This window comes from Rhinopithecus roxellana, chromosome 20, assembly GCF_007565055.1.
Source record: "Rhinopithecus roxellana isolate Shanxi Qingling chromosome 20, ASM756505v1, whole genome shotgun sequence".
Classification (NCBI taxonomy): domain Eukaryota; kingdom Metazoa; phylum Chordata; class Mammalia; order Primates; family Cercopithecidae; genus Rhinopithecus; species Rhinopithecus roxellana.
In genome coordinates, this window is record NC_044568.1 from 65,390,941 (window position 1) to 65,407,884 (window position 16,944).

A 16,944-nucleotide genomic window follows, 5' to 3' on the forward strand; every position below is an offset into this window, starting at 1 on the left:
CTTGGCTCGCCGCAACCTCGGTCTCCCAGGTTCAAGAGATTCTCATGTCTCAGCCTCCTGACTAGCTGGGATTACAGGTGTGCACCTGTAATCATGCCTGACTAATTTTTATATTTTTAGTAGTGGCAGGTTTTTGCCATGTTGACCAGGCTGGTCGCGAACTCCTGACCTCAAGTGATACACCCACCTCAGCCTCCCCAACTGCTGGGATTACAGGCATGAGCCACCGCACCCAGCCAAAGAAATTTAACTTTTAAAATACTTATTTTTAAATTTAGATATCTGACCTATGGTGTATTCCAAATCAAAGAACTCTCAAATTTTCCTTGGTCAGTAGTTTTTAAATTCAAGATTCATAAAGTCAGCCTTCCAAGGACAAATCTTGAGGCCCAGTGAGTCCGTAACCAACACTAGTTCCAGCAGAATTAAAATCCTAAAGTCCAGTTCTAAACAGAAACATTATTTATATTACAGTAGAATTAGAGTAGTAAAACTGAGACCTCACCTGACCAGGTCTCCATGAAGCTGTAAATAAAGACTTTCTCTTCCCTCTCCAGCACATATTTCTGATGCTGGTGTCTCTACAGTGCAAAGGACGAGATGTAAGTCAGAGGAAGAGGAGGAGGAGGAAGAGGAAGAGGTGGTGGTGGTTGTAGTGGCAGTGGTACTGTCTGCTCCATAAAGGTAAACACAGCCTCTCTTTACATCTTCTCTTAGCCAGTCTCTTTCTCGAGAACCAAACCTACTTCTCCTATTCAAACAATTTCTGCTCCCATTGCGTTTCATATTTCTCTAAAAAATATCAAGAGAAAGAAATCGTTAGCTAGAACACCTGACTGAATTAGACATTTCAGTCCTCACCCCACCTCTCTCTACTTTATATTCCCCAACACTCTGTTCATGTATCCCCTCCTTTTGTGGAGCACTTTACAGCTGTCATGCTCATTTGTTATTAACTCAGATAACTTAATTTTCTTTACTGCTGTGTTTCCATCCATCATCTTCTTTGACCCTCTCTTTTTCTTGTTTTCAAAAACGTGTCAAGAATAACAAAACAGCGGGTTGCAGTGGCTCAGGCCTGTAAACCCAGCACTTTGGGAGGACAAGGTGAGAGGACAAGGTGAGAGAACTCAACTGTTGAGTTCAGGAGTTCAAGACTAGCCTGGGTAAGATAGCAACATCCCATCTCTACAAATTTTTTTTTTATATTAGCCAGGCATGGTGGCATATGCCTGTAGTCCCAGCTACTTGGGAGGCTGAGGTGGAGGAGAGATTAAGCCAGGGAGGTTGAGGTTGCAGTGAGCCGTTATTGTGCCACTGCAATCCTATCTGGGTGACAGAGCGAGACCTTGCCTCACAAAAATAGAAATTTTAGTATTTTGCCTGGGCACAGTGGCTTACATCTGTAATCCCAGCACTTTGGGAGGCCAAGGCGGGTGGATCACTTGAGGTCAGGAATTCGAGACCAGCCTGGCCAACATGGTGAAACCCTATCTCTACTAAAAAATACAAACAAATTAGCCAGCTGTGTTGGCACACGTCTGTAATCCTAGCTACCTGGGAGGCTGAGGTGGGAAGATTGCTTGAACCTGGAAGGCAGAGGTTTCAGTGAGCCAAGACAGTGCCACCGTACTCTAGCCTGGGTGACAGAGCAAGATTCCATCTCAAAAAAAAGAAACGTTAGGCTGGGCAAGGTGGCTCACACCTGTAATCCCAGCACTTTAGGAGGCACAGGTGAGTAATTCATTTAAGGTCAGGAATTTGAGACCAGCTTGGCTAACATGGTGAAGCCCTGTCTGTCTCTACTAAAAACGAAAAAAAAAAAAAAAATTAGCCATTAGCCGAGTGTGGTGGCACGTGCCTGTAATTCCAGCTACTTGGGAGGCTGAGGTAGGAGAATCACTTGAACCCAGGAGGTTGCAGTGAGCCGAGATTGTGCCACTGCACTCCAGTGTGGGTGACAGAGTGAGACTCTACCTCAAAAAAAAAAAAACAACTTTTATCTATAAACCACACATAGTATTGTCTTATCTAATTTAAACTTCATCTAATCCTTAACAATACTTATGCTTCACCCTGTAATTTTATTTAGTTCAATATTGCTTTAGAGATACAACTGTGTTAATATACCCAGTTCATTCATTTGAATAATATTCCCTTATACAAATACACCAAACTTTATCCACTCTCCTGCTGACAGCATTTAGTTTGCTTCCAATTTTTCACTGCTAGAAACAATTCAGCAATAAACATTTTTGTACATGTCTCCTTATGAAAATGTGTGTTTCTCTAGGGTCCTAACACTTTGCTTTACATCCTAAATAAGCCAAGTGCAATGTCAGCACAATACTGCACAAATATACTTTCTATTCTTGCACTGTTTAAAACAAATTAATGTCGCATTTGATAATTTAGGTATGTGAAATTCATATATTGCGAAGTTATCTCAAAGCAAAAACAATATCTACAGGTAATATAACAAGTTTCTAAAGATCAATATTTGCCTGCTCTATTTTTATGATGGGCTATTTCTGTTCTTTTTGATAAAAAAGAAATTGGAGGCCGGGCGCGGTGGCTCAAGACTGTAATCCCAGCACTTTGGGAGGCCGAGACGGGCGGATCACGAGGTCAGGAGATGGAGACCATCCTGGCTAACACTGTGAAACCCCGTCTCTACTAAAAAATACAAAAAACTAGCCGGGCGAGGTGGTGGGCGCCTGTAGTCCCAGCTACTCGGGAGGCTGAGGCAGGAGAATGGCGTAAACCCGGGAGCCGGAGCTTGCAGTGAGCTGAAGTCCAGCCACTGCACTCCAGCCCAAGCGACAGAGCGAGACTCCGTCTCAAAAAAATAAAAAAGAAAAAAGAAAAAAGAAATTTCCACTGACACTTCCACAGCTGCACCTCTCCAGCTTCATTCCCTACTATTGCCCTTTACTCCATGTTTCAATCACATCCAACTACTTGCAGCTCTCCAGACACATCAAGTACACCACAATGCTGTGGCTTGTCTAAAATGTCCTTCTCCAACTTGCACCTCATCCATATGACAAGTTGTTCTTCAAAATCCTACTCAGGCATCACCTTCTTTCTCTATGGAGCCTTCCATATCTCCTATCCTCATTCTCCCTAAACAGAATTAATGACTACCAGACATTTTTACTAGATAGAATTAGCGAATTACCTAGACAGAATAAAGAACTTCTTCACCTTGAGTACACCTTTAATGCTACATCTATGACAATGGGTTTATTTATTTTTCTTCCTCTTCTCCACTTCTAGCATGTCAACACCTGGGTGACACAGGAGTGTTTGTAGAACTCAGTTGACATCAGAGAAATTTATTCCCAATCTGTACTTTAGTCCAATTAGCTCTGGCAAGAAGCTGAACCAACTTGGGGGGAAAAAAGTCCCCATTTCTATGGAGAACCCTACATATCTGCAGCAGCTGCAAAGTGAATGGGAGTAAATAAAATACTTTCAGTAGTATTCCTCACTGGAAAATAGAAATACCTATAAATACAGCAAATATTATTTTTATAATTACTAAAATTAAATATTTGAGGGTAACACATTTCTAAAGACGGTGGAGAAAGAGGAATGAAAAGTTAGCAGGTATTTCTACGTGGGAAGAAAGAAAAACCAAAGTAAGAATGACTTTATTGCTTAAATGCAGACGAACTCAGGAAAACTGACTGTTTTGCAGATCTTGGGGATTCGGGCATTGCTATTCAAAACCATGAGGATTATTGATTCTAACTTCAGAGAAGTAGGATAAACCCCTGCTATAAGTGATAACTAGTTTTCTCATCAAATGCATTTTCTCAAAGCTGAACATCTCAGAATGAAAGGGCTTTCAAGCGCTCACTGCGTAAACACAGGGACCATCGTATTTGTACTACTAAATAATTTTAACCACTGAATAGTCAAATATTACTAATAGTTAAATATTTAGCAGGTAAATACTGCTATATTTTTTCTGTTGTTGTTGAGACGGAGTCTCGCTCTGTCGCCCAGGCTGGAGTGCAGTGGCCGGATCTCAGCTCACTGCAAGCTCCGCCTCCCGGGTTTACGCCATTCTCCTGCCTCAGCCTCCCGAGTAGCTGGGACTACAGGTGCCCGCCACCTCGCCCGGCTAGTTTTTTTTGTATTTTTTAGTAGAGACGGGGTTTCACCATGTTAGCCAGGATGGTCTCGATCTCCTGACCTCGTGATCCGCCCGTCTCGGCCTCCCAAAGTGCTGGGATTACAGGCTTGAGTCACCGCGCCCGGCCAATACTGCTAAATTTTAAATATTCCTTATTTTTTAATACTTTGGAAAGATTAACTGGACCATCTGAAAACAGTATTCCATATAGTACAGCAGCAATATTTACACGAAGCTCTGCATTCTGTATTCAGTGGAGAAGAAAGAATAAGCAGACACTGTTCCACACAATCAACAAAAGTCTTCTTCAGAAAACTTTCCAAGGTTGCCGAGCACGGCGGCTGACGCTTGTAATCCCAGCACTTTGGGAAGCTGAGGCAGGCAGATCACAAGGTCAGGAGATCGAGGTAATCCTGGCTAACACGGTGAAACCTTGTCTCTACTAAAAATACAAAAAAAATCAGCCGGGTGTGGTAGCGGGCACCTGTAGTCCCAGCTACTCAGGAGGCTGACGCAGGAGAATGGCGTGAACCAGGGAGGCGAGGCTTGCAGTGAGCTGAGATGGCTCCACTGCACTCCAGCCTGGGCGACAGAGCAAGACTCTGTCTCAATAAAAAAAAAAAAAAAAAAAAAGAAAAACTTTCTAAGGTCAAATAATGGTCCACTTCTAAATCTTAGAAAAGTCAAGGAAGGGCCGGGCGCGGTGGCTCAAGCCTGTAATCCCAGCACTTTGGGAGGCCGAGGCGGGCGGATCACAAGGTCAGGAGGTCGAGACCATCCTGGCTAACACAGTGAAACCCCGTCTCCACTTAAAAAATACAAAAAACTAGCCGGGCGAGATGGCGGCGCCTGTAGTCCCAGCTACTCGGGAGGCTGAGGCAGGAGAATGGCGTGGACCCGGGAGGCGGAGCTTGCAGTGAGCTGAGATCCGGCCACTGCACTCCAGCCTGGGCGACAGAGCGAGACTCCGTCTCAAAAAAAAAAAAAAAAAAAGAAAAGTCAAGGAAGACCCCAGGAAGTTTTGTTTGTTTTGAGATGAGGTCTCCCTCTGTCACCCAGCCTGGACTACAATGGCGTGATCATAGCCTACTGCAGCTTCGAACTCCTGATCTCAAGTGATACTAAAGCCTTAGCCTCCAGAGTAGCTGGGACTACAGGCACACGCCACCACACCCAGCTCATTTTTTGTATTTTTTTAATACAAAAAATGGGGTCTTACTATGTTGCCCAGGCTGGTCTTGAACTTCTGGACTCAAGCAATCCTCCTGCTTCAGCCTCCCAAAGTGCTGGGATTACAAGCATGAGCCACCACACCAGGCCTGATTTTTCTTCTGTGAGAAATTTTTTTTTTTGAGATGGAGTCTCGCTCTGTCGCTCAGGCTGAAGTGCTGTGGCGCAATCTCGGCTCATGGCAAGCTCCGCCTGCTGGGTTCACACCATTCTCCTGCCTCAGCCTCCCAAATAGCCGGGACTACAGGTGCCCACCACCACACCTGGCTAATTTTTTGTTTTTTTAGTGGAGACGGGGTTTCACCGTACTAGCCAGGATCGTCTCAATCTCCTGACCTCGTGATCCACCCACCTTGGCCTCAAAAAGTGCTGGGATTACAAGCATGAGCCATCACGCCTGGCCCTGTGATGATTTTTAACAGTCATTTTCAGCACATAAATATTTACCCTAGATTATAAATTCCTTAAGGAACTTTACATTATCAAAACATACATGCGGCTGGGCACAGTGGCTCATGCCTGCAATCCCAGCACTTTGGGAGGCCAAGACGGGCAGATCATGAGGTCAGGAGTTCAAGACCAGCCTGATCAACATAGTGAAACCCCCTCTCTACTAAAAATACAAAAAAATTAGCTGGGCGTGGTGGCAGGTGCCTGTAATCCCAAATACTTGGGAGGCTGAGGCAAGGAAATCACTTGAACCTGGGAGGTGGAGGTTACAGTGAGCCTAGATCACGCCACTGCAATCCAGCCTGGGCGACAGTACAAGACTCTATCTCAAAAAAAAAAAAAAAAAAAACAAAAAACAGAACAAAAACAACAACAAAAAAAAACACATGCCTGTAATCCCAGCACTTCAGGAGGCCAAGGCGGGAGGATCACTTGAGGCCAGGGGTTCAAGACCAGCCTGGGCAACAGAGTGAAACTGCGTCTCTAAAAAAATTAAAATGAAATAAAATAAAGATTAAAACAACAACAAAATATACATGCTGTTGGTCATCATTTACCTCAAAGGATCTATCTCCTGTCTACATGATATACTCCACCCTAAGAAAATAAACTGCTAAGTTACAATTTCAGTATATATCATTCTCTTAAACCTGACCAATGGGCACTTAAAAGGCCTAGATATTGGCCGGGTGCGGTGGCTCCAGCCTGTAATCCCAGCACTTTGGGAGGCCAAGACAGGCGGATCACGAGGTCAGGAGATCGAGACCATCCTGGCTAACACGGTGAAACCCCGTCTCTACTAAAAAAATACAAAAAACTAGCCGGGCGTGGTGGTGGGCGCCTATAGTCCCAGCTGCTCGGGAGACTGAGGCAGGAGAATGGCGTGAACCCGGGAGGCGGAGCTTGCACTGAGCCGAGATCTGGCCAGTGCACTCCAGCCTGGGCGACAGAGCAAGACTCCGTCTCCAAAAAAAAAAAAAAAAAAAAAGCCTAGATATTAAGAAAAGCAAAGGCTTATAGCAACAATCTAGATGGACTGTTTAGCTATTGTTAGCCACTGCTGAATTGCCTAGTGTTTCCTTCTTCTCAAGAATGTCTTGCTCCACTGCTTAATACATCAGTGAACTGCTAGAAAAACCTTCCTAGCAGCCAGGACTGCAGATGACACTGTCCTCTGAGGTGCTTTCAACTTTTGGAATCACCATTCTACTGGAATTGCTAGGCTGAGAAAACTATTTTCCCCTCACTCTTATAGAACTGTTATCACAAATTTATTTAAAAGGGAACACAATTACAATCACCTCTTACATCAAACAAGTATACAAAGAGCATATTTAAGATTTAAAGATCTTTCTAGCCGGGTGCAGTGGCTCATGCCTGTAATCCCAGCACTTTGGGAGGCTGAGGCGGGCGGGATCACCTGAGGTCAGGAGTTCGAGACCAGCCTGGCCAACATAGTGAAACCCTGTCTCTATTAAAAATACAAGAGAATTAACCGGGTGTGGTGGCACACATGCCTGTAATCCCAGCTACTCTGGAGGCTGAGGCAGCAGAATCGCTTGAATACAGGAGGTGGAGACTGCAGTGAGCCAAGATCATGCCACTGCACTCCGGCCTGGGTGTCAGAGGGAGACTTGGTCTTAAAAAAAAAAAAGGCCGGGCACAGTGACTCACGCCTGTAATCCCAGCACTTTGGGAGGCCGAGGCGGGTGGATCACGAGGTCAGATCGAGACCATCCTGGCTAACACTGTGAAACACCGTCTCTGCTAAAAATACAAAAACTTAGCTGGGCGTGGTGGCAGGCACCTGTAGTCCCAGCTACTCGGGAGGCTGAGGAAGGAGAATGGCATGAAACTGGTAGGCGGAGCTTGCAGTGAGCTGGGATTGCGCCACTGCACTCCAGCAGGGCAACAGAGCAAGACTCCGTCACAGAAAAAAAAAAAATCTTTCTAGAAAGCAAAAGTCTTGGGCCGGGCACGGTGGCTCAAGCCTGTAATCCCAGCACTTTGGGAGGCCGAGATGGGTGGATCGCGAGGTCAGGAGATCGAGACCATCCTGGCTAACACGGTGAAACCCCGTCTCTACTAAAAAAAAAAAATAGAAAAAACTAGCCGGGCGAGGTGGCAGGCGCCTGTAGTCCCAGCTACTCGGGAGGCTGAGGCAGGAGAACGGCATAAACCCGGGAGGCGGAGCTTGCAGTGAGCTGAGATCTGGCCACTGCACTCCAGCCTGGGCGATAGAGCGAGACTCCATCTCAAAAAAAAAAAAAGAAAGCAAAAGTCTTGAGGGTAAACCATTAATTAAGTACCCACTGCTTCAATTTTATGCTTTTGTTTGTTTGTTTTGAGACAGTGTCTCACTCTGTTGCCCAGGCTGGAGTGCTGTGGCGTGATCTCGGCTCACTGCTCCGCCACTCAGGTTCAAGCGATTCTCCTGCCTCAGCCTCCTGAGTAGCTGGGATTACAGGTGTGTACCACCATGCCTAGCTAATTTTTAAAATAATATATATTTTTTTCACTATGTTTCACTATGGGTTTCACTCCGTTGGCTGGGCTGGTCTCAAACTCCTGGCCTCGAGTGACCCACCCGCCTCGGCCTCCCAAAGTGTTGGGATTACAGAAGTGAGCCACTGTTCCCAGCCCAGTTTTATACTTTTAAATCTAAAAATAAAGGTGATCTATGAGGGCAATGATCAGTCCAAAGGTGATATACTATTACACATTCACATACAATAAAAAAATATACATGGTATAAACAGGGTCTGGTAAAGTAACTCTCCATATTCAGTTAGTTCTGTAAGAATGTGAAATATGGCCGGGTGCAGTGGCTTACGCCTTTAATCCCAGCACTTTGGGAGACTGAGGCGGGGGGATCACCCGAGGCCGGGACTTTGACACCAGCCTGACCAACATAGAGAAATCCTGTCTCTACTAAAAATACAAAATTAGACGGGCACAGTGGCACATGCCTGTACTCCCAGCAACTCAGGAGGCCGAAGCAGGAGACTTGCTTGAACCTGGGAGGCAGTGAACCAAGATCATGCCATTGCACTCCAGCCTGGGCAACAAGAGTGAAACTCCATCTCAGAAAACAAAAAACAAAACAAAAGAAAAAAAAAATGTTAAATACTCTTAGGTAGAAGATGTTTCTGCATTTGAAACTGTAAAACAATATAGACTTATTATATCTGGGAATATACACGTTATGAAATATTGTGAAAGGGGTGCGGAGGGGTGGGATGAGATAGAGGAAGAATATGTCAGTGCTTTAAAAATGTTTTGGGGCAGCGTGCAGTGGCTCATGCCTGTAATCCCAGCACTTTGGGATGCCGAGGTGAGAGAGCCTTTGAGCGCAGGAGTTCAAGGCCAGCCTAGGCAACAAGGTGAGACCTCATCTCTACTTCAAAAAAAAAAAAAAAAAAAAAAACTGCCTGTGATCCCAGCTACTCAGGAAGCTGAGGAAAAAGGATCACTTGAGCCCACGAGGTAGAAGGTACAGTGAGCCATGATCGCGCCACTGCATTCTAGCCTGGGCAGGAGAGGCTCTGTCTCAAAAAAATAATAACAATAATAATGTTTTGGGCTGGGTGCAGTGGCTCATGCCTGTAATTCCAGTGCTTTGAGAGTCCAACGTTAAGAGGATCACTTGAAGCCAGGAACTTGAGACCAACATAGCAAGACCCCATCTGTACAAAAATAAAAATAAAAATGAGCCAGGCATGTGCCTATAGTCGTAACTACTTGGGAGGCTGAGGTACTTGAGCTCAGGAGTTTGAGCCTGCAGTGAGCTGTGATCACACCACTGAACTATTGTGTAGCCTGTGCTACACAATAAGGCTATGTCTCTAAAAAAAACCTTTTTAAGTTTATTTTTTGGCATTAATTGTTTATACATACTTTGCTAAACACCCAAAACTATTATTGAAAAAAAAAAATGAATCTCATGGCACACACCGACATTAGTTGTAACTTCATATCTTCTATAAGCTGAGTAAAAAACAGTTAATCATTACTAAAAAAAACCATAAACCCCAAATTGTAGGAAACATCTGGAAAACTTACAAACATATGGTCCACCAATTCACTAAATAAATCTGGGGGCACATTTTGAAGGCAATTTTCCAGTATCCCAGGATAGATGGAACTGGATCTAGTCTGGCTTAGACTGGCTTAGTTATATTAGTCTTTTGACGAATATCTGTATTATTTGACCATAATGATGTTCATGATTTGGTATGAGGTATAAAAGAGTTACAAAAAAGAACGAAGTTTTTGAAGGGTCTTCGGAGAAAAATGGGTGGGAGATGACTCTTTCCAATTCAGAGTCTTCTACTGTACTACTTCTTTTCCAGCATCACTTGGCACAAAATTCAACCACTCAGCTACTTAAGAAAACTTCTGTATGAGGCCGAGCGCGGTGGCTCATGCCTGTAATCCCAGCCACTTTGGGAGGCCAAGGCGGGCAGATTACTGGAGATCAGGAGTTCAAGACCAGCCTGGGAAACATAGCAAAACCCTGTCTCTACTAAAAATACAAAAAATCAGCGGGATGTGGTGGCAGGCACCCGTAATCCCAGCTATTCAGGAGGCTGAGGCAGGAAAATCGCTTGAACCCTGGAGGCAGAGATGGCAGAGATCAAGTCACTGCACTCCAGCCAGGGTGACAGAGTGAGGTGTCTCAAAAAAAATAAATAAATAAAAGAAAAAAAATGTTGAGAGGCAGTAGCACAAAAAATGTTTTAAATTTTACAGAGTTCTAGTTTATGGTTTTCCATGGATTCACCAGGTTTATTATTGTTTTTCCGTGTTCCCATCTTTGTGACATCTTACTAACAACGTTCACAACATGGAAATACTGCTCAACCTCAATCCCAACAAACTACTAATGTATTTTTAACATCACACGTTATCATTGTTTTGCAATGTATTTTTGAAACACATCAAATCTAAATTTTCTTTCCTTTCCATCCTTCTACTGGGCAAGTTTCATATCCTGAATTCCTCATGTAGAACTCTATAAGGAATTCCATTCCACCTGCGTAAGGACATCTAGTTTACATATTTGACCTACAGAAAAATTTCTCTGCAACTCTGTCAAATGCTAGTAAAAAACTCCACCCAGTCAGCCTCCCACAACCCCTCCCTTTTACCATCTTCTCCTCCCCACTATCGCCACCCCACCTTGTGCATTCCTTCGTATTTAAACTTATCATCACCTTCAAGGTTCCATTTCCCTCTTGCCTGCATCTGTTTCATATCCTCCCACTCCCCCAGTTCCTGCCAAGAAGCCCCGCTAGCTGCCTGTTGCATAACGGCTCCCCCATTCTGTCTCCCTGGGCAGTGGGCCCCGCTCCCGCGAGCAGGAATGCCCCTTTCGGCCCGGCCCCTCCTCCCTTCCACATCACGCCCAGCGAGTCCCCGCGCCGCAGCTCCAGCTGGAATTCTCTCTCCAAGCGGGGCGGGTCCTCCTTCCCGGCCCGCACCTCGGGTAGCGAGCCCCGAGGGCAGAGGAGCCGGCTCCATCCGGCGCGGCCCCGAGCCCTCCGCGGCGCCGGCCAATCGCCGCCGCCATCCTCCCGCTGGGGTGATGTCTTCAGGTGTCCGGAGGGGAAAAAGCCCGGCGTACTTCCAGCCCTGCTCCTGTGCCAGGAGCCGGCCTCCGGGCCCCGAGCGCGGTGAGGCAGGCGGGGGCGGCGAAGGGTCCGGGTGGGCGACGGCTGCCGGCAGCCCGAAGGCGTGGGCCTGCGAGGCGGGCGGCGCGCGGCCAGGGATGGGCAGCAGCGGGGGACCGAGGCGACCGAGGCGGCCGAGGCGCGGAGGCCTTCGCGTCCCCACCGGGTGTGGGGCGGCCGACGGACTGACGTCGGGCGGGGGTCGCCGGCTGCCTCAGCCACCGCGCGGGGCGGGGGCGGCAGCGGCCTCTGCCCTCCCTCGTTCCCTCCCTAGTCTGCCTGCCCGCTCGCCGGCTCGCTCGTCCGTCCGCCCGCCTGCCTCACCTTCAGGACCCGGATCCCTCCTGGCCGGCGGCTCGCCGGCGCTTCGGGCGGCTCCGGGGGCTCCAGCGGGCCCGCGGGCCCCGGCTCCACCTCCCCCATCGGCGGCCCAGACTGCACAGGGACGCCGGGCCCGCGCGACGGCGTGCGGAACCTCGGCGGCGCGCGCGAGCAGCCGGCGACCCGCCGGCTCCGCCCCTCCGGCGGCTCGCCAGCCCCGCCCCTCCCGCAGCCATGCCGGACCCGCCCCTTCCGCAGCCCAGCTGGACTTGCGTAGCTGCGGGCGCCGAGTGGCCCGGGCGCCGCCGCCAAGCCGCATCCCAGCGGCGGCCCGCGTGGCGTAACCTGGCGCCACCGCAGGGCGCGGGGCCTCCACTGCCCGCCGCCCTAGGCTTGGAGGACTAGAGCGCAAGGAGGGTTATTTGCTGCTTTCCCTGCCCTCTAAAAAACCCGCGGGAGGAAGAAGAAAGTGGCGCTGGCACCTGTCAATTGTGACAGGACGCTGCCCTCCGCCCAGGGTGGCTCTTTTAACTTCCCTCACTTGCCAAGCCGTTGAACGAACTGTTGAGAATACTCACCTTGGCAAGCCCTTTCCTCTTCCCTATCAGAGATGCGTGCGACCTTCTTAAGCAAATTCAACTCAACCTCGTACAAAACGTCAGCTCACCTCCCAGCCGTGTTTTAATTCCCTTTCCTCCTCCTGGAGCAAAATGATCAGAATTCAGTGCTCTGCTTCAAGCAGTAATATGGCCTGTGAGCCGTTTTATGATTTATTTGCAAGGCTGATTCAGAAAAAAAAAACTTTTAAAAGGTAACATTTTCTTTTCGTTGTTTGTTTTGTATTTTTCTGTTCGTTCTTTCAGTGATGGTAGTTTTGTGGCCAATGAACCAAATTTGGAGTCAGCCAACCTGATTCCAGATCTCCACTCTGCCCTTCTTTAGCTCTATACCCCTGTGCAAGTTACTTGATCTAAGCCTTTCGTTCTTAAGCTGTGAGAGATTAAAATCTGCCAAGTAGTTATGAAGATTTAGTGCATACAAAGTGCCTAACGTATAGTGGGGATTCATAATAGCCATTATAATTCTGAAATTCTAAATTGAAGATCCAATCGGTTTCTCGGAAAGTACTCTGAATTCCTCCTAAATTTTTCTAGGAAGGCTTCTAGACTTGCGGATTTTTAGGGCTTCACCTGGTACACAGGTTGTTGAATCTTCAAGTAACGTGTAAGAAATTAGATAGCAAAAAAAATTAGTAATTTCTTTACTTTTGAAGAACTATAATCCCAGTACTTTAGGAAGGCAACGCAGGCAGATTACTTGAGGCCAGGAGTTCGAGACCAGCCTGACCAACATAGTGAAACCCCTTCTCTACCAAAAATACAAAAAAATGAGCTGGGCAGGGTGGCGCACGCCTGTAATCCCAGCCACTTGGGAGGCGGAGGCAGGAGAATCGCTTGAACCCGAGAGGCGGAGGTTACAGTGAGCCAGTCGAGCCACTGCGCTCCAACCTGGGCGACAAAGCGAGACCCTGTCTCAAAAGGAAAAAAAAAAAAAAAATCCATTGCTTCAGTTTGCCTCATTCAGACTAACTGTATGTCTAGAATACTTTAATTGCAGGCATAGTACAAGACTTTTAGATTTAGCAGGGCAGTCTGTGTCCCCCATCTGAGATATGTATCCATTTGGAGATAATTTTTTTTTTCTTTTTTTTTTTTTTGAGACGGAGTCTCGCTCTGTCGCTCAGGCTGAAGTGCTGTGGCGCAATCTCAGCCCACTGCAAGCTCCGCCTCCCGGGTTCATGCCATTCTCCTGCCTCAGCCTCCCGAGTAGCTGGGACTACAGGCGCCCGCCACCACGCCCGGCTAGTTTCATGTATATTTTTAGTAGAGACGGGGTTTCACCGTGTTAGCCAGGATGGTCTCGATCTCCTGACCTCGTGATCCGCCCGTCTCGGCCTCCCAAAGTGCTGGGATTACAGGCTTGAGCCACCGCGCCTGGCCCATTTGGAGATAATTTTAAATGCCAGGACCAAATTTGGCTCTTGCAGGTTCCGACCCCTTTCTGACCTACTTTCTCCCTTAACGAGTTAGCTTTGTATATACCAAACTTCCAATCTCCAGTAATCTTCATTTCTTGGTCTCATGTTAATGCATTAAAAACGACTTGTCACTGTGAGCCTGGTTTAAGGGGGGAGAAAACTCTTAGGTCATCCACCTCCTGGATTTTCCTTCCACCTTGAAATTATGTTCAAGAAAGGTACTCAAAGTAGTTGGATTCCCATTTCAGTGCTTACTGGGTAATTTCTCCCAACAGGAAGACTGGTATATAACGAATAGGCACCAATATGGAGACAGAAGCAAGTTTTACCAAGGGCAGACAAGCAGTGATAAGAAATGTGGTTTAGAACAAGTGTTTCTGGCTGGGCGCAGTGGCTCATGCCTGTCATTCCAGCGCTTCGGGAGGCCAAGGAAGACAGATCACCTGAGGTCAGAAGTTCGAACCCAGCCTGGCCAACATGGCAAACCCCGTCTCTACTGAAAATACAAAAATTAGGCGGCATGGGGGCGCGAGCATGTAGGCCCAGCTACTCAGGAGGCTGGGCAGGAGAATCACGTGAACCTGGGAGGTGGAGGTTGCAGTGAACCAAGATATCGCGCCACTGCACTGCAGTCTGGGTGACAGAGGGAGACTCCATCTCAAGAAAAAAAAAAGTGTTTCTGAAAAGCCTTCCATATATATATATATATATATATATATATATATATATATATATTTTTTTTTTTTTTTTTTTTTTTTTTTTTTTTGAGACGGAGTCTCACTCTGTTGCCCAGGCTGGAGTGCAGTGGCCGGATCTCCACTCACTGCAAGCTCCGCCTCCCGGGTTCACGCCATTCTCCTGCCTCAGCCTCCCGAGTAGCTGGGACTACAGGCACCCGCCACCACGCCCGGCTAGTTTCTTGTATATTTTTAGTAGAGACGGGGTTTCACCATGTTAGCCAGGATGGTATCGATCTCCTGACCTCGTGATCCGCCCGTCTCGGCCTCCCAAAGTGCTGGGATTACAGGCTTGAGCCACCGCGCCCGACCATATTTTTTTATTTTTGAGACAGAGTCTCGCTTTGTTGCTCAGGCTGGAGTACAGTATGGGTACAATCATAGCTCACTGCAGGTTCAACCTCCACGGACTCAGGTGATCCTCCCACCTCAGCCTCCCAGTAGTTGGGACCACAGGTGAGCGCCACCTACGCTTGGCTAATTTTTGCATTTTTTTTAGAGATGGGGCTTCACCATATTGTCCAAGCTGGTCTCGAACTTCTGAGCTCAAGCCATCCGCCCACTTCAGCCTCCCAAAGTGCGGAGATTACAGATGTGAGCCACACCTGGCTGTAAGAGCCTGTTTCTTGAGGCATTATACATTACTTTTTCCAGATTTCATGAGTAGAAGCTCTTTATTGACTGACTACACAAAAGGGAAAGATCTTGTTCCATAACTAAAGTTTAAGCTCATGGTGGGGAACAGCAGTGGTGAATAATTGTTTAATTAAAGGAATAGTGGGCAAAAGCATTGTTACTTACTTCTTCATTCTGGCAACAGTAGTCCCTCTTTCAAAAGGGAAAACATGAAAGAAAAAAAAAATCCATCCATCCAAAAGTTTCAGGGGCTAATTTATGCTGTAACTACCTTTAATGGTTCCCATGATTTAAGATCCAATTCAGTAGTGACAACCAGTTGATTTTTTTCAAATCATGTAGTGCCATTAACATTTTATACTTTGTTTCAAAGGTCACATATTGATGTTCTCCCCCAGTTCAAGGCAGTGTGCATTATGTATGCCAAGGGTTATGTAACTACAATTTCTGGAAATGGTAAACAGCTGAGACTAACCCTAAAAATAAATTCCTCTGGGATTTTTTTATGCGAAAATCCATCTGCCCTCACTGCAGGTTCATCATTACAAAACTCACTGTTTAGATCAAGCCAAGAGACAGAGAAGTCATCAGGATCTCTCCTGTCTCCTTCCTATAGCAGCTGTGCTTCCCCTCTCCATCTCTCTGGTATGTACACACACACACACATTCTTTATGCCAGGAGCTTTTCCAGATCTTCACTACAAAATGGGAAGTCTGGAGAAGGAAAGCTCATTCCTATCAGACGTTGGGAGAGGAACCATAAAAGACTTATATTTATTTGTATCTAGTACCTACTCCAGTGATCCACAGTCATCTTTAGACCTAAATCCTGTTATTCTACCAATAGGTTGAACAGATTTGGATATTCCTAATTTTGGTTCCAAATAAACAGGCAGTATTTACCTAGCTTCAAAGTTTGGAGAAATTTTTTTCCGTGAACATTTTGGTATTGTTCAAATATGGGGACAGTTGAACTGGGGAGAGGATATAGGATAGAAAACCCTTAAAAATGATAAAAATTAATTTTTTTTTTTTTTGCTTCTGAATTGAAATTCAAATCTGAATACCATTTGTTGTATTGTTTTTTTGTTGTTTGTTTTTTTGAGACGGAGTCTCGTTCTATTGCCCAGGCTGGCATGCAGTGGAGTGATCTCGGCTCACTGCAACCTCCGCATCCCAGGTTCAAGTTATTCTCCTGCCTCAGCCTCCCGAGTAGCTGAGATTACAGGCGCCCGCCACTACGCCCGGCTAATTTTTTGTATTTTTAGTAGAAACGGGGTTTCACCATGTTGGCCAGGCTGGTCTCAAACTCCTGACGTTGTGATTCACCTGCCTCAGCCTCCCAAAGTGCTGGGATTATAGGCCTGAGCCACTGCGCCCAGCTTATTTGTTGTATTGTTAAATAAATGTCTATTATTAGCTGAACTTTTCTATTGTAGCTTTTATATTTTCCTCTATATTACATGAAGGTGCCAAATACATTTAATATTAGAAACAACTATGAATTTTAACTAACTCATACATAAGATTATAGAAATGTTGCTTATCAAACAGTACCAAAGGGCACTTCTGCATAAACTAGATAACTGCCAGGGCCTACACCCTTCCTTTTCAATCAGGACTATCACACCCTCCCCTCTCTCAGTCAAGGGACTGTCAGGGATCATCAGAGTAACAGAAAATCTAAAGCTTCCAACCTCCAGAAAACAGAGTTGG

General features: G+C 46.4%; 1 protein-coding gene across 3 annotated transcripts in view; it reads right to left on the minus strand.

Annotated features, from left to right (window-relative positions):
- PHLPP2 (PH domain and leucine rich repeat protein phosphatase 2) overlaps nt 1-11,967 on the minus strand; it is a 79,292-nt gene extending 67,325 nt beyond the window's left edge. The window contains exons 1-2 of one of the 3 annotated variants that reach the window (XM_030925317.1): nt 11,821-11,967; nt 506-792 (exon numbers count right to left, since the gene is read on the minus strand). In XM_030925317.1, the coding sequence (XP_030781177.1) occupies nt 506-792; nt 11,821-11,919 (386 nt within the window). In that variant the 5' untranslated portion in view covers nt 11,920-11,967. Of the gene's footprint in view, nt 1-505; nt 793-3,181; nt 3,350-11,820 lie in introns of those variants that run through there. The other 2 variants (XM_030925318.1, XM_030925319.1) reach the window with 2 other exon arrangements.
- Nucleotides 11,968-16,944: the final 4,977 nt, after the last annotated feature.